Source organism: Nematolebias whitei, chromosome 8, assembly GCF_014905685.2.
Source record: "Nematolebias whitei isolate Nwh7 chromosome 8, NemWhi1, whole genome shotgun sequence".
Classification (NCBI taxonomy): Eukaryota; Metazoa; Chordata; class Actinopteri; order Cyprinodontiformes; family Rivulidae; genus Nematolebias; species Nematolebias whitei.
In genome coordinates this window covers 14,146,646-14,170,294 of record NC_056505.1, presented here as the reverse complement: position 1 = coordinate 14,170,294, position 23,649 = coordinate 14,146,646, and the positions used below count along the sequence as shown (strand labels likewise).

The 23,649-nt window shown below is 38.4% G+C and overlaps 2 protein-coding genes across 2 annotated transcripts in view; both read right to left on the bottom strand.

The window, feature by feature from the left end:
- Window positions 1–1,636: 1,636 nt before the first annotated feature.
- Window positions 1,637–9,137, bottom strand: ubox5 (U-box domain containing 5). The gene is made up of 6 exons (XM_037680322.1): window positions 9,084–9,137; window positions 7,698–7,799; window positions 4,733–5,463; window positions 3,959–4,581; window positions 3,333–3,503; window positions 1,637–1,863 (listed from the first exon to the last, which is right to left on the bottom strand). Exons 1-6 carry the CDS (start codon window positions 9,135–9,137, stop codon window positions 1,649–1,651), a joined length of 1,896 nt encoding a protein of 631 aa, XP_037536250.1. The 3' UTR covers window positions 1,637–1,648.
- A 3,117-nt stretch (window positions 9,138–12,254) lies between these two features.
- The window catches only part of lzts3b (leucine zipper, putative tumor suppressor family member 3b), a 14,700-nt gene continuing 3,305 nt past the window's right edge, over window positions 12,255–23,649 (bottom strand). Inside the window, exons 4-8 of the mRNA XM_037680976.1 lie at window positions 23,499–23,627; window positions 22,153–22,344; window positions 20,822–21,052; window positions 14,047–14,998; window positions 12,255–13,845 (exon numbers count right to left, since the gene is read on the bottom strand). Of these exons, the coding sequence (XP_037536904.1) occupies window positions 13,721–13,845; window positions 14,047–14,998; window positions 20,822–21,052; window positions 22,153–22,344; window positions 23,499–23,627 (1,629 nt within the window). The 3' untranslated portion in view covers window positions 12,255–13,720. The remainder of the gene's footprint in view (window positions 13,846–14,046; window positions 14,999–20,821; window positions 21,053–22,152; window positions 22,345–23,498; window positions 23,628–23,649) is intronic.

Genomic DNA, 23,649 nt, shown 5'->3' with positions numbered 1-23,649 from the left:
ATTCAGTGATGTGGAATGAGATCGGTGAATTTACCGGTAACTTGCTTGTCGGACTCGTTGGCTTGTTATGTTAATTAAGCCTGTTCAGGATCCTAGGTCTGTTCTACATGTTATTATTTCAGGGCCACTAGGGTGGTCCCTAAATGGAAGCACTGGTTTTAGGAAGTTTTTGAAGTATTGAGGAAGAAGTAACATAAGCAGGTCAATTGTGTGGGTAAAGGTTGTTTAATATTTTAAGTTTAGTTTTTGCAAATGGTTGCATACATTTACATAGTGCTAAGAACTAATTATTCAACTTTAAATTTCTTTTTTCAACCATTTTACATGGTTACAATGAATTGTTCATGTATATTAATCAAGTATTTCCTTGATGTTTTATTTTTTTATTGTATTCATTTTGTCTGTTTTTGCACAATTTATTTTTATGCATCTAAGTTATTTTATCTGTTTGTTGTTGATCTGGTACTACAAATTATTTTGAACATTACTGTTGCAGTTCTTTGGCACCAAAGTTAATAAACCAGATGACACTTTTGCTGTAAAAATGCATTGCATACTGTTTTTTTATTTATTGTATTTTGTTACATTTAGTACCACACATATAGTATAATGTAAACAGGGCTGTCAGAATTGCAATGTGTTTATATTAGGTGGGTGAATGATCTGATCATCTGACTGTTGATTGCAGTAATCCATATTATTAGCAGAAATAAAGGGCCCCAAACCAAATTTCGCTTAGGGCCCCATGGAGGCTTGGGCTGGCCCTGTTTCAGATTAAATGTCTGCTCGTGCACATTGCGAAATACTCTTCTAAATAAATGCAACCTATACTCCGGAGCAACTTACAGTCCAGAAAATGCGGTAATGACACTGTCCTTTGTTGGCAGAGATAACAAACTTTCTTTTAACACAGAGACAATAAAAAGGACTGAAACTTGCAGGATGACATGCTAGTTAAAATGACAAAGACCTTTATCTTAAAGTACATTATGAGCTACACAAAGCTTATTTTTTACGTTATGTGCTGCTATATTTGTTACATAAATTGAGCCAGAGATCAGACATGAGGACGAGTGAATAAAACACGGGGAGTTCAAATCATGAGTTGATCATGACCTCGTTGGGTTCTTCACAATGACTACGCAGCTGCACTCTAGTTTTGATCTTACAGTGCTGCTGTCCCTCCACCTTTTTGTTTCTGAACCCTCTGTACGTGCAAGTTTCTCATCCTTTTCTTCAGCGGCTTCACATCCAAGGATGCAACTGCTCTTCCAATAAGGAGTTTAAGAGGAGGAGAGGGGGTGGAAAACATGAGGACTTTATATGTATGTGTACTTTTATACATTGTAATTGAAAAGGTCTGTGCTTTCACTGATGTTTTCATCGATGGAGGTCAGCACAGGCACATGTCATCACATCTGGTGACGTCACGAGTCAGAAAAAGGTGAGTTTAAAAAAAAAAAAAAAATAGCGGACTTCACACACTTTTAATGCCCGTGGCTACAAATCAATGGATATAACAAATTGTTACACAAAAATAGGCAAGGATTTAGAAATAATTCAGCAAATAAATAGTTTGGAGACGTAACGTTCTTTTGAACAGGAGGGAACAGAAGAAGTCTGAAGGTCTGAGGGTTTCTTTCACCTGTCAGTGATGCACACGTACGATGCAACTGTGGGGGGTAAAACTTTGGCAGGCGGGACATAAAAAGCGTCTGGATGCAGAGTCGGAGTCGGGTTGTTTCGATTCTTTTTGCAGGCAGGTACGGCAGAGCAAGTGACCGCAGATCAGACGGTAAACAGATGTTGCTGATGTGGAGTAAGCAGAGACGGAACAGGAACACGCCGAGCACGTCTTCTCGCCTGGTTAGAACATGTAGGAAAAAAAGGAAAGACAATGACTCACACATCTAAAGTAGTGATTTCTTTTTAAATCATTTACAAATAAACTAAATGTATAAGCTTTTTTCATCTAATTCAAATTTATACAGCTTCCCATTACAATTAATGTATTTTTCACCCTATAGGTCGTGTTTTTTTGCATAATTTGCATGCCCTGCGACTTATACGCCGAAGCAACGCATTTATGAATTTTTCCCATATTTATAAACTAATTTTTGGCTGAGATATGATCGTTTTCATTTATTCTGACTGAAAACATTGAACACTACTATTTTCAGCTGCTAGATGGCACTTGAATATCATAGCATGCTGTTGTATCATGTAATAAGTAAAAGTGGCTATTAATGACACAATCGGCTTGCCATAGACTGCACCGTCGTCTGCCTGGAGCAACCGTCAAATCAGCTTCATTCTGCTGCGCCGCCCCGGCAAAATGCAGCTGATTTGACCATTGAAGTGCATTTATTAAGTAAAATTTCAACTGAGACACACCTTTACTATAAAGTCGAGCTAACAAATAATTGTTTTTAGGTGTTTTATCTTGTTGAATTTCAAAGAAATTCACAAGCCGCCCACTGCGCATTCACGTTTCCGCGTATCAGCTTTTGAAAATGCAGCTGATTTGGCCGTCAAAGTGCATTTATTAAGGCCGAGAGACACATTTACTATAATTTTGAGCAAACAAATAAATGTTTTTCAATGTTAATCTTATTAAATTCTTGTTATGATCCACCCGTGCACGCTCCCGCGGCTGCCTTTTGGCAGCCTATCGATTTTTGGCACATCGGCCCACATTTCTGGACGGTCAGTGGTGACGTATAACAAACGCGACATGTCAGCGGTGACACATAATAGATGCGACGTATACGGCGAAGCGATGTATTTATAGATTTTTCCACTCTATTAGACATATTTGGACTGATGCGACTTATAGAGCAGCGTGACGTGTACGGTGGAAAATACAGTAATTGTTTAAACGTTGTTAATATTTCTGAACAAATTTTCTAGTTGAGCAGAAAATATAGCCGTTGATTGAGCAAGCCTAAATGATTTATTTAACTCTTATTTTTTTATTACTGTTTAATGTTAATATTCTTTGCTGATTTGCTAATTATGGATTTTATACCTTGTACAGCAGTTGTAGTCGACTATGGTTGCTTTAAAAATCACAAACAACGTTGGTTTGGCTTGATTTACGCAACATGTAGACAGTGATAGAGGTTTGGATTATGCTACAGGAGCGATTTGAGATGAATCTGCGACCGAAATTTGACACTTTTAAATCCAGGTTCACCTTCTGGGTGAATTTCTAACGGCAGTAAATCAAAACTAAGAACATGCGAGTGAATGTTAAGCACGCCAGCTTCGAGGTTCTTTTATAAACTGTGTATTTTTATGGCCTTCAGCATGATAGAAAGTACAGATTGTACCTGCAGATGTGTTTTTAAAGCCTGAACTCTGGCACTGCTCCGTGGAGTCAGAGGTACTCTCCTTCTGTTGGGGCAAGTTTGAAGTGAAGGAGGGTCGGCCCTTCAGGGCAGAGAGCAGGGCCTCATCCAGACTGGCCGACAGGAGCTGCTCATGAGAGCTGCAGCTGGAGACTGAACAAACAACAGAGAAATGCCAGGACAGTTACCACATCGATATTTTTTTTAATAGCTTTTATTGCTTTACTTTAAGGGTACAATCAATTACCGGTATACTGTTTGTTTCTTTTAATTGCAAAACATTAACTGGTCAGATATGATGCTAACATGTGGGTGCACCAACAACATCTGCAGCAGAGCTAGAGCCCCAACTGTTTCTTATTTTACTGTATATAAAGCTAGATTTGTGCAAAACGTGTACTCATTTTACAGACCTGGGATTGTGAAGCACAATAAGTATATTGTGTGCACATGGACATTTTAAAATGCATTAGTTACAACTCCAAGTTCAGCATTTATACATGTACCGGTATATAAGGGAACTTGAGTTAATGAGAGCAAGGCGAAGTCAAGCCATATCATAAATCTTAAAACAACTACAGATCTTAATCTTACTTCGAGTTACTCACATGAATCCAAATGATTTCTTGGTCTTTTTGTTTGACGTAGTAGTTTGCTTTCAGATGTTATTTCTGTTGATTCATTTGAAAATTCTCTTAAATCTCGTTTCTTTTGTTTGTCTGAATCTGAATCGCTGTCTGTACAAAGAGGTTGAGCAGAAGCTAAGTCACTCCCATCGTTTGATGAGGGTCCAGAACCATCTTCTTTCACAGAAGTCCAGCTTGTGTGTCTGTTGTCAGCTTTGGATTGAACACTGTTACAGTTTGGTGAGGTCTGAACGAGACTGACAGGATTCAGGGATTGTTGGTGGATGTTGGACGCTACAAGTCTAGAGGCGTGTGGGTTCTGTCCTTGCTCTTGTCTCCCCAACATCCCGTTCCTCCCCATCAGCCCTTTCTGCAGGAGGAAGTGGTCAATGCGGCTTTTAAGTTGGGGGTTAGGAAGAGGTTGGGAGGTTGCAGTGAATGGGACACCGGTGAAGGGGTCGTTTGGCAGTCGACCCCAACCGGCTTCCCTCTTCTGGTATTCTTCTAGGGTGGTGTTGTCCACTGACACACCACTGGGCAGCAGCATGGGCAGCGTCATCACTTCCTGTGTTATTGGATCAAAGAATTCTTCAGGGATATTAACACTGCAAGAGACAAACAATAAAACATTTTAACGCTGCCATTTATACTTTTAAAGTATAAATTTTAGAAAACAAAAAAGATGAAAAGTTTTACAACTTGAGCTGTTAAAAAAAAAAAAGTTAAATAGAGGAAACATCTCAAATTATTCTGTACCTCGGAGAAGCCTGAAGTGGATGTGTGCTTTGTTTGGCAGGTGGAGCAAAAAATGCAGGTTGTATCACCCGGCTTTCATTGGACTCGTGTGCTCTTTGAATCCTCTCCACTTCTTCCACAGGACAGCAGTGGGCAGGTTGCCCCCACACAGCTAAAGTCTTTAGCCCCAGAGAAGAAGCTGCGCCACCAAAAGGCACGGTGACACGGAGCTGCATCACAGCGCCCAGCGAGGACAGGCCCCGACTCCACAGCTTCTCTTGCCGACAGTTCTCCGGCTGTGGAGGAGGGGGGGACAGAAACGGCGGCCGGGGGCGGAAGTTTGAATGTCTGAAAGAAATTTGGGTTCCTTCTCTTAGCTCACAACGAGCCACCAGTTTAAACTCCGACTCTAAATTGTTGGATTCATTGTTTGATTGAGGTTTGAACACACGATCTCTTAGTTGAGAGCTGTTCTTGTCCCACTGTTGGGCCTGAAGGCTCCACTGGTGACCACTGCTCTGTTGACATTTACCCCCATCCCGTTGAAGTTTTGGTCTGTTTTCAGTTTGATTCCTCTCTTGATCTACTCTCTGTTCCTGTTGCTCGGTCAGTCCGAGACCACTGGAAGGCCTCAGGTCTGAACTGGTGCTGATTTCAACTCTCTTGCAGACCTGTCCTTGGTCCATTCCCCAGGGCCAGAGCTCCACATCCACCCGGCAGAGCTCTACCGGAAAGCTGAACTTCAGTGTCACCTGAGAATAATGAAAAGCAAAACAAACTTAAAAAAAAAAAAAAATTAAAAAAGCATTAATTTCTAACAAAGATGTCAGTGATTCTCCCGCTTTTTAGATCCATAAAAATATAAAGTTCTTTGTTGAGAGTGCCCACATTAAGTTAATGACTTAAATATAAAAATAATATGTATTTATATGAATTACCTTATTTACAAAAGTACTATTGAATTCCTTTTGCTACATTAAGACCACTTCCAAGTATTTTGTAAAAATGCAGTCTGTAAAAAAATTACAGAAGTTTCATAAATAAAGACCCCATCATTCTCCATTTTTATTGACGGTAACTCAACATGGCTGCCAGAATACTCAAGTATCAAACCTGCGCTCAAGGAACTCTTAGTGGGGTGTGTCTGAGCTCGGTTTGCGCTGGTGGAATTCAAAATTCAACGCCTATATTGTCGTTTGTGATTGTATTATAACAGCATATTAGATGGACAATTTATGTTTTTTTCTTATGTTATTTTTTTTTGTTAAATGGGAGCTTTTCCTTTCTACTGTTGCCTTTGTGCTTGCTGAGGATGGGAGACTGTGACGAAGTGAAGATTCAGCACAATCTGCTGGCTTCCTTAGATAGAGAACTTTTACTAATTGGCTTTTATAATGTGAATGATTTTGTACAGTGCCCTGATACAACTTCTGTTGTGACTTGGTGCTATATAAATAAACTGAATTGAACTGAACTGAATTATGGGCAGCACGGTGGCACAACTGGTAGACAGGTTGCCTCTTGGCAAGAAGGTCGCCAGTTCAAATCCTGGCCTGGGACCTTTTTGGTGGAGTTTGCATGTTCTCTCCGTGCTTGCGTGGGTTTTCTCCGGGTACTCCGGTTTCCTCTCACAGACCAAAAACATGCATGTTAGTCTGATTGGTAACTCTAAATTGTCTCTAGGTGTGTGTGAGAGAGTGAATGGTTGTTTGTCCCATTTGTCTCTATGTGGCCCTGTGGAGACCTGTCCAGGGTGTCCCCTGCTCCTCGCACAGTGATAGCTGAACATGGGCACTAGTGACCCCCCGCGACCCGAAAAGGAAGACGTGGGTAAAAGATAACGCCTGGATTAGAATTATGAAGGACTGAACTCGAGTTTCTCACTGTTCTCCCCATTTTTAATAGCAAAAAAGCCCTTTAATTATTTAACAGCCTGCACAGTTTTATTAATCTCTACAACCTGCTTTTTGAAAACAACAGTCACATTAACTTGACTGATGTTTTGTAAAAAATAAAAATAAAAAAGATAATTTTTACAAAAAAATCCTGCAAATTTACTTCCAAACTACACTAAAGTGCTTAGGCCACCCACAAAGAAACGCAAAGTCTAGACTGTAACAAGAGTACCGTATATGTCACATTATCCATCCATCCATCCATTATCTTTACCCGTTTATTCCATTTTGGGTCACGGGGGTCGCTGGTGCCCATGTCCAACAATCACTGTGCGAGGGGCGGGGTACACCCTGGACGGGTCGCAAGTCCATCACAGGGCCACATAGAGACAAACGAGACAAACAACCATTCACTCTCTCACTCACACCTAGGGACAATTTAGAGTTACCAATCAGCCTAACATGCATGTTTTTGGTCTGTGGGAGGAAACCGGAGCACCCGGAGAAAACCCACGCATGCACGGAGAGAACATGCAAACTCCATCCAGAAAGGCCCCTGGACCGGGGTTTGAACCAAGGACCTGCTCGCTGAGAGGCAGCAGCTCTACCAGTTGCGCCACCATGCTGCCTATGTCGCATTATTGTCAACAAAATATTTTACAGCAATACAGCAACGACCCAGACAAGCAAAGACCTTATATACCAATTAACCTTGATTTGTGACCTTGACCTTTTCGCTAGTGTGATGCAACATATATGCAACACTCCTTCTAACGATAAAGTATAAGTGTATAAAGTTTCATTAAATTATCTTGAGGGTATCTGAAGTTATGGACAAGACAAGAGAAAGTTTGCGGAAGTACAGAGACTATACCATAATACGTACCGCTTTTGACAGACATAAAAAACAACAGAGTGATAAAAAAAATAATAAATTAGTCTGATGCTTGTGCTAGCCACTTGTTTTCAGTAACTTAATCTATGATCATTTTCCTGCAGTGCAGCAGACAATATTCTAAATAAACATTTGCGTTGGTCTAGCTTTTAAGAAAATATGAAAATTAAAAAAAATATTGCAGCATATGTCTCACCTGTAGGGGTGAACGTACAAAGTACTCTAGCTTGAAGCCTCGCCTCCGAAAGGTGGGGTCAGCTGACACAAGGTTTGTGACATCATAGCCATCTGCACACAACTAAAATATAAATTAACACAATTATCCAACATTTTTCAGTCAGGTCATCTGGACAGTTTCTTTTTTTTTGTTGAGCTGAAACGTTTCGCCTTCGATCCAGAAGGCTTCATCAGTCAAGGAAACACACAACAAAACTGATTCTTCCTCCAACAGCTTACTCCAAAGTGGAACAAACCAGTTCTGCTTGTGTTAAGATGGTCTCTTTGGTACGCCCCCTCCTCCATTGCCGGCCCTCTTCCTTGTTGACAGTCTTGTCAAACTGGTTGAAAACAACAAAGTCCATGCTCAATAATCCAGGTGTACAATCCAACATTTTTCAGTCAGGTCATCTGGACAGTTTCTTTTTTTTGTGCTGAAACGTTTCGCCTTCGATCCAGAAGGCTTCATCAGTCAAGGAAACACACAACAAAACAGATTCTTCCCCCAACAGCTTACTCCAAAGTGGAACAAACCAGTTCTGCTTGTGATAAGATGGTCTCGTTTCAGCACCAAAAAATAAACTGGTGTGTGTTTCCTTGACTGATGAAGCCTTCTGGATCGAAGGCAAAACGTTTCAGCACAAAAAAAGAAACTGTCCAGATGACCTGACTGAAAAATTTTGGATTTTATACCTGGATTATTGAGCATGGACTTTGTTGTTAACACAAATATATTCAAGTGAATGCTTGGAATTGAAAGCTGCCAAAAATAAGCCAATGATTTAAAATGCCTTAATTATGCCTCCTTTTTGTGACATTTGAACATGTACATATGAAACAACAGGTCAGTACATGAGCTTCATGCTCTCAAATACACGCATGAAAATAATGATAATGAAGACCTGTATCTTAAATGACAAATAAAAAAGTAAATCATTGAATTTTCTTTACAGAAATAACTCCATGAATGCAGAGTAAAGATAATAATTATAGATTACAAAAATAAATAAAAAAAGAACAAGGACAGTGGGATTCAGTCTCCCACACAGCCCATGCGTGTTTGTCCTGTGCGCTTTAATTTTCTCATCAGTGCCCTCCACCTTCATTTGGTGTCATATCTTGTTTTCTATATTTCTACTTCAAACATACTGTCCTTTTAAAACAAGACTCTAAAAACAACACTACGAGGTAAAGAATGTATTTTTGTTCATTTCATGACTGCGGTAACTACTGCCAGACCTAGTCACATGGATTTTGAAGTTTTTTTTGCATTTAAATTATAAAATTGTTGCAAATCCAACTAGCCTGTTATAAATAGCTTAAGGGTTGTACAGTTATATAACTGTATTTATGAAACATGTTATACCTTGTTGCAGTGAGCCGTTGTGTGAAAGTGTGGAAGACAGAGATTCACCACCATATTTCCCAACCTGCAAAGACACAAACTGATTTTAGAGCTGAACAACGAGCGCTTTAATGTCACTTAAGAGAGGTTACAGGTTAAGGCGAAGTGCCACTTCCATCAAACATGGTAGTTCAATAAACTGCGAGGATGAATAATTTTTTTTATTACAATAAATGATCCAAAGCCCTTTGACCACACAAAAAAGTAAATATTTAAAAATAATTTATCTTCCCATGACAATTTTAATAGTGACTTAAAAAGCTTGCACAGCATTAATATGTCTTAATAAATTATAGAATAAGTGACGAAATGCCATGATTCCTTTGGTGAATAAAATTTAACAAAGAAAATAGTTTTCCATAAAGTATTAAGTTCATCTGTTCAACCTCAGCAAAGGTTAGCTCTGAACTGAACCAGTCAGCCTGGACTTATTAGAAGATTTTTCTAAATATTACCAATGTGCTAGACAATAAAACACAACATATAACGTACAAAGTAATATTCTAAATTCAACAATAATAATAACAATACTACTAATAAAGCCTTAAGTAAATAAATAATCAAGCCTCAAGAATTACATATTTTATATACTGTACATTATATTTTCGACTGACAATTTTTGTGTTTCAATCACTGAACAAATATCCGCAGAACAACCCTCTAAACCTGAGGACACAATAAATTAATTACTTAATTAATAAAACTACATAACAAAAACTAAATGAAATAGAAACAAAACAAAAGCTTTAAATTCTTTAAAATAATATGAATCGAAGAATTTGTTTCTTGCTCATTGAATGACGTTTCTCTAGCTTTTAGCTACTGAATAAACATGTGTTTAATTTATCAGAAAAACACTTTCAATTATTGATCAATCAATAATAACCCATAATGTGCAGAAGTAATGAATCCACTGGCTGGCTAAGCTAATCGAAGCTAGCAGCCAAATATGAGCTAACATATTAAATACTGGATCACTAATATCAAATATAATAACTTTACCTTGACAAATAACGATATTATAATATATTTCACAAGGTATCTGCCACACTTGCCGGACAGGAACCTTCAATTTGCATCCAACTTTAGCGAGAAACTAGCTAGTTACAACCAAAACAAACCAACTGGAATATGGAAGCCGTGAAGGGACACGTTTAGTTTCTGGAAACTGGGCTCAATGCGCGCAGCATGCGTTGAGTAGAATTAATAAACACAAGGTGTTCTTTTTACCTTGTGCAGGTTGAACCTATATGTTAAACTACTGTAAGTATTTTTTAAAACCGTTTACTCATCTGTGGGCACATTCTTTCTCACTGATTTATCTCCTCCTCCACATGAGGGTTAGCCGGCTTGGACATCTTTTCTTTATTTGATCCACTGGACAATTCAAGGACGCCTCTCTGTAGAATGAATGGTGCTGTGAGGGAAAAACCTAGACTCCTTTTGTTAAAGGAATGCAGCTGCTAACTTACAAGTATTCAGTTCAATTCAATAAATTTTCATTCTATACGTAGCTTTGAAACTAGGCTATAACAGTTTGTGGTGTACATTCTGCCCATTTCTTTTATTTGAAAAGTATTGTTTTTAAAATGGAAGATCATTTAAGTCTTCGAAATGTGAAAATGACTAACGATTAAAACACTTAAAAATTCTATTCAATGTTTAATGGATACAAAGACCCTTATTGATTTTTCTCTGTTTTTTTCTTCTGGTCTCACATCCCCAAATTAATCTGCCTCTTTGTCCCACTTAGAAAGATTTTCTGTCAATTCATAATTTATTTAGAAATCATTCACATCTACTTGTGCTTTAAGTTTCTGAACTGTTTAACATTACAAGTGTTTTGGTTTTGCTTAAATTAGTTTTTTGTGGGAGACTGATCTATATCTATATGTGTGTACATATAGCTGTGCACATAATTATTCTCGAAATGTGTTTGAATAAGTTGTATTTTTCACAACTTATTGTCTAATCTTACCTGTTTGCTCTCACATAAACAAAAAAAAAAGCTCAGTAATAAAGACAAGAGGACTTTTTTTGTGAATTCAATAAAGCCATGCACAGATGAAGCAGATTAAGATATATTAACAAAACACACAATCAGCTTGTAAAATGAAATACTTGTTGCAAACTATCCAAATGTACCGGTACTTTAAAAATGTCCAGCTACACTTTAATCCTGCTCAAACATTAATTATTAGAACTATTTTAGTATGAACATAATACAAAGTAGAATAAAGATCCAAAGTCCTTGCTGGTACACAGAATAATTTATCTTAATTTTCTTTAACAAACATAAAACAATAATTTTCTGCAATATAATATAGTGATATTACGATATCAGTGACGTGCAAAGCTCTGAATTCTCTCATATTTTTATAGAAGTTAATGTTTGATCAGAATAGGTCAGAAGTAAAGTAGTTTAGTTTTATTTTTGATTGTTGAAGAGAAGACTCCTGAGTACAAGTACGCGTTAGAAAACCACAGAGCGAAGTGATCAGTATTATGCAAAAGTCTTGATTGACCTTTTTTCTTTATTTTGGCATTTTGGTTCATGCAGACTTCGTTGTAGTCTTCTTAAAGTAAAATTCACTGACTTTTTGTAGGCCTTTTAATAGCCTTCAAATGTTGGACGTTTCATTTGCACCATACATTATCCCAAGAGCTCCACATATTTTATTTGCTGAGTTCTTTAATCAAGAGTTTGCTCTCCGACAAAAAGATGCCAAATTCTTCACATATCTTTATTAGTTCAGCTGAACAAATGAGTTGTTTTAACCAAGCCAGAGCAGTACTAGTAACATAAATGCAAACAATATATTTCTAAACATGTATAAAATCAGAAGCAGTTTGTTCTCTAAACAATGCAATACTGTAACTACATCACTCACATCAAAAAGAACATCATTTTTTTTTAATTTTCTTTAGACGAGGTTGTTATGATTGCACCATTTTGGTCAGCCAACATAGGCTATAGCTACATAGATAAAAAAAAAACAAACAAACACACACACACACACACAAAGGAAAGCTCAAATGACACGTATTTTATGTCAGTACACCATAATATAATAACAGTAATAAAGATGATAATACTATGTAAATACCTTAGAGATAAGTTAATATTCTTGAGCAACATCTTTTTAATGCTGGCATAAACAACAGTTATAAAAGCCATGATATTCACATCGGACTCTACTGTACATCAGAACTTGTGTTTGGGACACTACGTAGTGCACTTAGCCTGAACGCTCTCCTTTAAAAGGCTCCACTTTTCAGGCATTTGTTTCCAACTTCTGTCCCCCCCTGCTTTGTGTACATGAAATATACAGAAGAAAGTAAAACTTTGTCCAAGATATACATTTATCCCCAGTTTAAAAATTCAGCCTCACATGGTTGGATGGAAAAGGAAATCCCTTTTTATCTAAATGCATCTCCACTTCTATTGCCACTAGTCCCTCTATCCTCAATGTCATAAGCTGAAGCTTTTTATATGTATACACACATGCACACACTCGCTTGCGCAAACTCGTTCTCTCACACACACACACATTAACTATAATAGGTTTTTTTCAGTCTGCTAGAATATCATACATTCTATACAAAATGTTTTCCCTTTAGGGTGACTGACTGCACTTTCATGTATTTTGGCTGCAAACGCACAATAACACAATTGTCATAATATCTAAATTCAAATTGTGTGTGCACGTTCACGTCCTGTTCAGCTGGGGGGGTTCAGTGAAAGCTCTCCAATGACCCCTAGTGTTAATATTTTAGTCACAGCAGAGAATCTGAAAAGAAAGCAAGTCAAGTTCTCACATCCAAAGAATGTGTTCGTTTAGAGCTGATTATCTTTTATGTAAATCCAGTTTGTAGAAAATATAAACTCTCTTGGTCTTAGTGTTGTGGCGGGTCGTGCATGTTGAGCCCTGTGCATGAAGAGTCACTCCATAGGTGTGTCCAGTTGTGTGTAATAGTGTGTAGCTGGTTTGCTCATAGTAAAGCACTGAAAATAAATAATCACACTCTTGATATACATATATTCTTTTTTTTTCATCAATCCCCAGCATTAAGTAGTTATTCTCGTATGCATGCTGGGAAGAATGGAGTAAGGCGCTCTCTGGCCAGAAATGTAAAGTAACGTCACACACTTTGATCACTAAGTCTACTTTTACAGAACCAGTGACACAGACCTACAATGAATAAATACCACGATGTGTTCGCATTGATCGATTCTGACAATTTCCCTGATTGTCTGGTTTTGTTTTCTAGCACAGGCAAAAGAATGATGTGTGTAATAGTGTTGTTTATTTTTTATCGTGTCCTTTTGTCACTGATCAGATGTCAGATAGTGTCAGATGTGTTAGTGTGCAACAAGTTAGAGAAAAAGATGAAGTAAACCCTGTGATGATGAACCGTATGTTCAGCTTCCTGTTCAGTTTGTCTTTAGTTTACAGCTGATGTTTCGTGGATGTAGCTGCGATGAAAAGGGTGCTTCAGCTTCTTGAATTAGTTTTTGTTTCTGTTGAAAAGTTTTTGGGTTAGAGGCCTTTCAGCTGAGAGCCCAACGAAATGAAGTGCACGTTTCATCAAACTGTCTAAATCTCTGTTGACTCTATCCTCTCCAGGCGAGACGGTCCGGCCCAGGGAGGCGCGAGCTGGTGGAGGGATGGAGGGCCCTTTTGGTCTTCACATGGAGGGGAGAGGGTGAGGGCAATGGGGCCTGAGAGGGAAGGGGGACCAGAGAGAGGAGGAGGAGGACCAGAGAGGGAAGGAGGACCAGAAAGAGAGGGGGGTCCAGAGAGGAGAGGAGGACCAGAGAGGGAAGGAGGACCAGAGAGGGAGGGGGGTCCAGACAGGGGAGGTGGTCCAGAGAGGGAAGGAGGGCCTGAAAGGGAAAGAGGGCCAGACAGAGAAGAAGGACCAGAGAGGGAAGGAGGCAGCGGAGGAGAGAGAGGTGACATGGCTGGTGGAGGAGGTGGAGAGGTAGAGGAGGTGGGGGACGTTGGAGTGGTAGTGATGGTGGTGGAGGTTGTGGTTTGTTTGGCTCCCAGTTGGCTCATCCGTTTTTCCAACGCCTGGTTCTTCTGCAGTGTTTCCACGTAGCTGAGCTGCAGCTGCGCCTGATATTTTAACACCCGTTCTTTCTCGTCCTGCCAGGTGTGGCGCTCCTGGTCGAAGTTCAGGGCCTGGCGTTCCCGTTGCTGCCTCTCCAGGCGCAGCGCAGCCTGAAGCTGTTCTAGTTGCCTGCGCAGCTCCCCTGCTTCGTCCCAGTGACCCTCCTGCCCCCGCTGTGGCTGATGGGTGTCCTGACGCATCTGCCCATCCTGGCAGAGTTGGGCCTCATGGCGGAGCTGGGCCTCCTGACGCATTTGAGCCTCATGGCGGAGCTGGGCCTCCTGACGGAGCTGCACTTCTTGGCGTAGTTGAGCCTCTTGGCGTATTTGGGCTTCGTGGCGTAGGTGGGCCTCCTGACGAAGCTGGGCCTCCTGGCGGAGTTGGGCCTCTGTTCGGATCTGTGGATCCGAACGCATATGGAGATCCTGCTGCATGTAGGGATCTTGCCGCTGCTGCACGTCACGCCACTGTGCTTCTTCACGCTGCTGCCTCTCTTGTCTCTGAGCCTCCTGCCTCTGGGCTTTTGCTTCATCACTCTGAAGACTCAGCAAGGTGTCAGACGTGGGATTGAGTGAGTTGGTGGGGGGCTCCGCTGGGTTTCGTGGGCAGTGGACAGTTCCCCACGGTGGCAGCAGCCCCACTGCAGCTAAGTTGGGGCTCACAACAACTTCAGCCCCTCGGCTCACTTCATTCAGAGCACGCTTTAAACTGAGCACCTCTGCTTCAAATACTCCCAGCTTCTCTCTCAGGATGGACACCTGCAGAAAGAAATGCAAACTCTAACATTACAAATAAAATTTAAACAGTTTTATGCTCTGACAAAATGGCTCTCTGCATGTTAGTGAATTTGAAATCAATGTTTCCGCACATTTTGCTGCTGCAGTCATTTTAAATTGACCAATGTTTTTTGCATATACACATTTTGGCTGCTCATGAGTTCATTTAGCAAAACTAAAATGTTGCTCAAATTCAGTTTGTTCTGGATTTTAAGCAGAATTTTTGAAATCCCCATATGGGATTTTGCAGACTAAATGCAACCATCTAGAATTAGTGAACTTGAAAGCTCACTTGTTCCAAACTGCACTTTTTACAAACCTATAAACATAAATCAACTCCTGCCATTTTCACTGTATTCATGAATCCTGTTATAGCATGTAGTAATTAGACCTTTTCATGAGACGGACACTTTAAGAATTAGCTGGAAGGTAAGTGAGGGATGGTAGGATGGAGATGAATCGGTGGATTGAGGCCTCATCCTCAGTAATGAGGGTGTTGCATTGGTAGGTCACGGTGAAAAAAAACTCTTGATTTACTGATCTGTCTATGTTCCAACCCTCAGCTAGATTCATGAGGTTTGGATCATGACCGAAAGAGCAAGATCCAAAATGCAAGTGGCCGAAATGAGCTTCCTTTGAAGGGTGGCAGCGGGGAGAGTTCGGAGTAGAGCTACTGCTCCTTCATATGAAAAGGAGTCAGATGGTTTTGGCATTTGATTATGATGCCTCCTGGATGCCTCCCTTTGGAGGTTTTCCAGGTGTGTCCCACTGGCAATGGGAAGAGGCAACCTTGAACTCACTGAAAATATTCTATATTCCCTCGGGCCTGTACCTTGGGGTCTCCCCAGAAAGAACTGGAGTGTGTAAGAGGCCACCATGCACCATGACTTGTGAGTTGTTGCTGTTTTTTATTACTATTATTTGGCTGCTCTCTTTTGCAGGAGTCAATGAAAGACTTGGCAATTGTTTTATGCCATATGCTCTTCCTGAAGCAACCGGGGCTCAAACTCACAGCCTCAGGATAAGAAGACCGCAGCACTGACCACTGAGCTACCACAGCCCCTTTCTGTCACCTTAAAATGATGACTTCTTTTTTCAGGTGTGCTAACAAACAATTAGCTCCTTTTGACATTTTAAAATTTCCAGAAAAGTCACTGAAACAAGCTGTCACATAGCACACTCAAATTATATGAAAGAAAAAAAATCTTAAAACAGTCACATACTTTATTAGACTAAAGGTGGCATCTCACTGAGCTGCAACTATTGGAGACTTGCTGGTGTCTCAAAACTGAGAGAACAAGGGAAAACTTTCTATTGCAGTTCCGTTGAACTGAGTGTTTGTGACCATGCAGCCGGCAAGCCTTTTAGAGATCAAATTTTAAAATATCACAGCTTGAAAAACTGTGTTATTGGCCATGCATATTATTTTGTTGCTCACCTTCACCCATACTTGCCTCACTTGCTTTGTGCACACCTCAACAGCTCTCTCTATGTTCATGATTTTATTCTACTTCAGGACACTTTAGAGATGAAGATATGCAGATATGAGCCAGTTCTTAAAAAAATCAGTATTCATCATTGATAGGTTTAGATCTGGACACTGAGGGCTGTAGCTTTGGATATTTGCTTTCATGGGAGCACTCCTATGCAGATGTCAAAATTCACGTCCAACAACAAATCTGTGACTTGTATGAGAGGAAACTTTGTTGCATGGAAATGATAAAATACAAATGACAAGATGACAAGCCTCTGGAAACTGAGAAGCAGCGTGATTGCTTCAAGACATTTTGAAGACTCTGGCAAATGCTGTTTGCCAGTGGTGGGATGTAACAAAGTGCAAGTACTTTTTTAATGTACTTAAGTACATTTTTCATGTATCTGTACTTTACTTAAGTAGAGTTACACGTGGGTACTTTCAGCTTTTACTCCACTGCATTTTCTGTACTGTCTACTACACTACATTTCTATAATGCGTTGCGTTACACGTTACATTCACATTGCAGTTTTTTTTTGTACTTTAGTTTGAAAGTTATCAACAGTGAGAGGAGAGTTGGTCCATTGAATCACTGCAAAGTGGATAGGTAACGTTAGACCCACCTTCAAGAAGAGCTGGGCCAATGACATATATTCTAGTATATACGTCATTGAGCTGGGTGCACCCACAGCACCACTAACACCCAACATGGATTCCACCGTGGAGAGTCAGCCAGAAGATACACACCATCTAAGGCCTTATTGAAGGATTATTGAAGGATTATTGAAGGATTATTGAAAGATTATTGAAAGACTATTCAGTACATCAGGATAGATTTTCTCTCCCAAAAGAGACAGACTGGACTCAAAAACCTTTGAAAACCAACTTCTTCTGAACTTGAACAAGAAATTCTTGCTGCAATATTAAAATGTGTCAGTTCATGGGATGTTAGGAGATGAGATGTCTCCAAATGACTCAACACTCAGGTCCAAGTTTTAAAAATGGTGTCAGGAAGTTAAAATATTGTTCACTATTGACCCATTACAAGGTTGACTAGACAGTATTTTAACTAGAGTTGATGACAAACTGGAGTTGAAATGATCAGTGTCTGTTCCTTTGTTAGGTCTAATGCTCCTTTTGTTCAGGCAGACAACTTTTACTTAAATGTGTTTACTGCAGTTAAAATGACACATTGGTTTTGCTTTGTGTTAAATAAAAACTTTCAAAGGTATACTCATTCCTCTTTCTTATTTTGCTTAATTAATTTATTTATTTATTTATTTATTTATTTTATTCATTTTATAATAATAAAAAAACCACAAAACAATTAACATACAGACAACAAAAGAAATAAAATTATAAAATGAAAGGTGGCAGATGAAGAAAAAAATCTTATCATATCTGCCCCTTATTTTATGATAAACAATTTAAACAAACAACTTCCTTTGAATACAAAAAAGAGATAAACAACACATTAACTTCCTTAATCGCAATGAATTACTGTTTGAACTCATTTCAAATATATTGTTTCAACAATTTATCCTTGACCATTCTTTTGAATATAGGCATTGATTTAGCTTCTTTAACATCAGTTCCTAATTCATTCCATAACCCAACTCCTTGAATTATGGTAGACCTTCCTTTTAAAGTAGTTCTATACTTGGGCTTCACAAACATGTCTGTTCCCTTAAGATTATAACAACTCAATCGTTTAACAATATACACCTGGATATTCGAAGGCAAAACATTATTGTGCGCTCTATACATCACTGACAATATATTATAATCCACCAAATCATAGAACTTCAGCAATTTGGTATTATAAAATAATATACTTGATGGATGCCGATAATGTTTTCTAGTAATAATTCTTAAAACTCTTTTCTGCAAAACAAAAATAGGCTTTGTAATTGATTTACATGCCTTTCCCCAAATACTAATACAATAAATCAAATGTGGAACAATAATTGTATTATATAACAAATAAAGTGCCTTTTCATTCAATAGATCCCTAACTCTATAAAATATTGCAATAGATTTAGATAATTTCATTTTAACAGAACTTATATGTCGTTTCCAGGACAGTTTGTCATCAATTATGACACCCAAGAATTTCGCCTCATGGACTCTATGAATTTCGGAGCCATCAATTTTAAACGAGACATCAATAGATTTATTTTTATTACTAAAAATCATATAATTGGTTTTATCTAAATTTAATGTTAATTTATTAAGTTTAAACCAAAACTGAACTTTATCAAGTTCAGTCATCATTAATTCCACTGTTTGTTCAATACTCTTACCAAAACTAAAAAATGTGGTATCATCAGCAAATAAAATACATTTAAGGAGACCAGACACCTTAACCAAATCATTAACATACAAAATAAACAATTTTGGTCCCAACACCGATCCCTGAGGAACTCCGCATGTTATAGTGCTGTGATCAGATTTCACATCATCCATCTGAACAAACTGTGTCCTTTCCCTCAAATAACTAGATACCCACTGCAGCGCTACTCCTCTAATACCATACCTATGTAACTTGTCAAGGAGTATAGAGTGGTCAACAGTATCAAATGCTTTCTTTAAATCCACAAAAACATTAACACAGTATTGTTTTTGATCAACAGCTGTTGATACTTTTTCAATTAATTCCATAAGAGCCATAGATGTTGAATTATTTGCTCTGAACCCATATTGACTGTCAGTTAGAATATTATGTTTTTCAACAAATTTGTCCAATCTACTAACAAATAGTTTTTCCAATATTTTTGAAAACTGTGGTAACAAGGATATCGGTCTGTAATTATTGAATAAACATTTATCACCACTTTTGAAAAGAGGAACCACCTTCGCCACTTTCATTTGATCTGGAAATACTCCTGTTGTAAAGGACAAATTACATATGTATGTAAATGGCTCAATTACATGACCTATTATGTCCTTTACAAACGTCATATCCATATCCATATAATCTTTGGATTTTTTATCTGCAAATTTATTAACTATGTTTATTATTTCTTCATTATTTGTCCCATTAAGGAACATACTGTTTAAACAATCCTCAATTAAATAGTTAACATTTTTGTCAACTTTAGGTATTTCAGCTGCAAGGTTTGTTCCAATCTTCACAAAATACTGATTAAATTTATTAACAATTTCATTTTTATCATTGATTTCCTCATTGTTTATTACAAAATTCTGTGAGGTACCAGTTTTTGCTACATGTTTTTTTAAAACACTATTCACTACTCTCCATGTGGCCCTCATATTTCCACCACTTTTATTCAATAAATCACTATAATATTCTTTCTTATGTTTTCTTATAATCCCTACTAATTTATTTTTGTACCTCTTATATCTATCTTCTGCCTCTTGTGTTTTACATTTCAAAAAACATGAGTACAAATAATTCTTCTTTTTACATGCGTTTCTCAATCCTTTAGTCATCCATTGTTGGTCTACAATATTCTTTTTGGTATAGTTTTTTTGTACACAATTCTTTTCATATAAAGTTTCCAAAATATCCATAAACATATTGTATGATTTGTTTACATCTTTAACATACACACTTTCCCAATTTTGTTTAACAAGATCATCTTTTAATTTGTCTAAAGCTTTTTTTGATGTATTTATTTTTCTTTTCATACTAGCAGTTATTTTCATAATATTATGATACTTATTATATATTGTAAAAACCGGTAAGTGATCACTGAGATCTGTCGTCAAAATACCACTAGTCACATCCCCATTTATTGTATTTGTAAATATATTATCAATTATTGTTGCACTGTGAGTTGTGATTCTTGTTGGTCTTGATATCAATGGGTAAAGATTTAAAGTATGCATGGAGTCTATAAATGTACTGATATTATTAGAATCTAATGGCATTTAACTCTGCATGTCATGCCTGAAATTTTGACGCACAGAATCACAAGTCCAAGTGTGAACTGTGTCACAGAGTAAACACAATAAAAACATGTATTATCTGCAGCATTGTTCATTTAAATGACACAACACTATTAATGTATTAAAGAAAATATACATACGGTAGGCACACTTATCAGCAAGTTCTTACTTTTAATACTTGAAGTATTTTTTAAAGCAAGTACTTATTTACTTTTACTTAAGTAAAAATGTTAATGCTGTACTTCTAATTTTACTAGAGTACATTTTTGTCTGTTTATTTGCACTTTTTCTTAAATACAGTGTTTGAGTACTTTCTCCACCACTGCTGTTTGCAGACTATTCCCCAACAGTTGCAGCCCATTGAGATACTGGCTTAACTAAAGTAAATCTTATTATCCTAAGTGTGCTGTACACCCCACCTCAGACAGAGTCCTCCTCAGCTCGCCTTCACACTTCTCCAGTTCCAGACACTTGGTGCTGTAGGAGTCTTTCAGGCCCAGCATGACCTCCTCCCGCTCCCTCAGCTGGGCGTTGAGCTCCTTCAGCTGGCCTCTCAAGGCCACCATTTCTCCAGCTCGCTGGGTCACTTCAGCCTGACTCTCCCTCAGCTGCTGCTTTAGCAGGGAGATCTCACCAGCCTTCTGACACACCTGCCACATAAACAACCTGTGTTCAGAGTTATGGTTGGAAAAGACTCTTCAGATGCAGTTTCAGGCAGTTTCAACTGCAAACAGAAAAATCACTTCAAAACTCTTGGTGGAATTTGGTGTACATTTTAATTTGTCTGTAAGATAAGCCGAGATGTTTAACCACAATAAAAGTTGTTTAGTATGTTCATTTGCTCCTAAATGCCTTTTTAAATAATGTGGCAAAAAAACACAAAAATCATGTCGATCTGAAAAGAAAAACTCCAGAATATACAGGTTTAATCAACTTCTTCCTTTCAGTTGAGGATGTTTGTGTATTTTCATTCAGAAACACATTCAGAAAGAGACCCAGTCGTTCATTTGACAGTAATATGAAGAGCTTAAATCAAAGGTGAGAGAAGAAGTCCAGTTGTTTTAAAGTTTATTTCAGAATAAAACCTCTGAAATCTTCTGACAGAATGCTGCTGCAACTTAACAGTGTCAGTCAAGTTGTAAGAAACGAGGTTTTTCTGAAACACCAATCTCTGAGCATAATTTTCTTCTTAAAGGGGTAGTTCAGATTTATTTTAATATGAATTTGTGTAGTCAGATATTTACCTGACAGCAGGTTGGACTCATTCAAGAGCAAATTTCAGCTTTATCCTTCCAAACAAAAGCTTTATTGTACATTTTTGCACAGCATTGCTTTACTGCTATGAGAATCTCTTCCTGATTCTTTATTTGATATCATTCTGGCTGCTGCAGGTGAGACACTGACTTATCATAACTAGTCCACACAAACTATTAGTTTTGTTGCCTGTGTTGAGTGTGGAGCAAAAATGAATACGAGACAACTCAAAATGAGCTTTTCCCTCCCGTTTAAATAAACTGAATGACTGATTCAGAGATCGAAGACAATATTCTTGAAAAGATCCACTTATTTACCTGCTCTTCATCAATTTTGTTCAGCTCTTCTCAGATTGTCAGAACAAGAGCAGCGTTCACAAACAGAATCAGCAATCATGTGCACGCCTTTATTCTGACGACTCACATCTTCAGCCCAGCTGGATATAAGTTTGAAATGATTTCTTAAACTGGTGAAGTGCAAAAACTTCATGTCTCACCTCCCACTTGGTCTCCTCCAGCCGAGGCAGGATGTCAGCCTGCTCTTTCCTGTAATCCAAGCATTTTCTCTCCAGCTCCTCTCTCTGGGCCAACAGAGCCGCCATCTCCTCCTGAAGCCTCCTCTTGTCCTGGGATAGACGCGTTATCTGGGCCTGCAGGGTGGTCTGGGAGCGCTGAGCTCGCCGAGTTACCTGCAGAAAAAGCACACGCAGGCCTGGATTATGACGGTGCACATTATGTTTAGGTTTTTAAAGCCATGACAATTTGTAGGATTTTAAATGTTGTTTGGTTTTAAAGTATCCAGCACTAAAAACAATTACTTTATAAGACACTAGAAGGAATTTTTCTGCTTTTGACAGTGGGTCATTTCACAATTGTGTGAGAAATTAAAGAAAAAACAACAACAACGCAATAAAGCTAGGCCTCCACTTATCAATAAAGCTTTGGTGCAACTTCTAATTAGTTCTACAATTTTCAGAAACTAGTAAAAGCAACAACAACAACAAAAAAAACCCTCAACCAACAATTAAAATGATCCTCCAATATTTGGCGTTTTAACAGCAATGAAAGACAACGCTCAAATCTCAAAACAGCGAAGCAACTTATTTATGTTTTTTTATTTCTCCCCATATTTATAACACAATTTTTGGCTGAGATCTGATAATTTCATTCATTCTGACATGGAAAATATTGAACACTATCATTTTCAGCCACTAGAGGGTGCTCAAATAAAATGGCAAGCCAAGTGCAGAGCCACCTTCATCTCACTCTGGAACTCCTGGTGCAAACATCAAATCAGCTGCATTTCACCGTGCCGCCCATAAATGCAGCTGATTTGACTGTTAAAGTGCATTTATTAAGGAAAAGTTCATCTGAGACACACCTTTGCTATAATTTTGAACAAACAAATGATTGTTTTTAAGTGTTAATCTTGTTAAATTCTTGTTAAAGTTCTCCCGTGCACGCTCCCGTGGCCACCATTTGGCAGCCAATAGATTTTTGACACAACACCGACCCACATTTTCGGGTTGTCAGCGATGATGCATAATAGATGTGACTTATACGGCGAAGAGACTTATTTATGTTTTTTTTCTACTTTATTAGACATTTTTGGACTGATGCAACTTATAAGGCAGTGCAACATGTACGGTGGCAAGTACGGTAATTATTATCAGTGAGCATGGTTAACTTATAAAACCTTTCCCTCCTGGGAATAAAGAGAAAAAAAAAGTTTCATTATTACAAAGTTGTTGTAAATTGCACGCGGGTTGATGTGTTGGTTGAAAGAAGAAACCAGACAAAGTTCATCTTGATGCACTTTGGGTAAATCTTATGATGAGGTCACCTGCTGCAGGCGTGAAGCGTAGTTCTGTCTCAGCTCGTCCATCTGTCGTTCCCAAACTCGCTGCTTCTCATCAAACACCTGAATGATCGCGGCTTCACTTTGGTCCAGGTTTCTGCGCATGTGTTGCACCTGTTGGGGGGGGGGGGGGGGG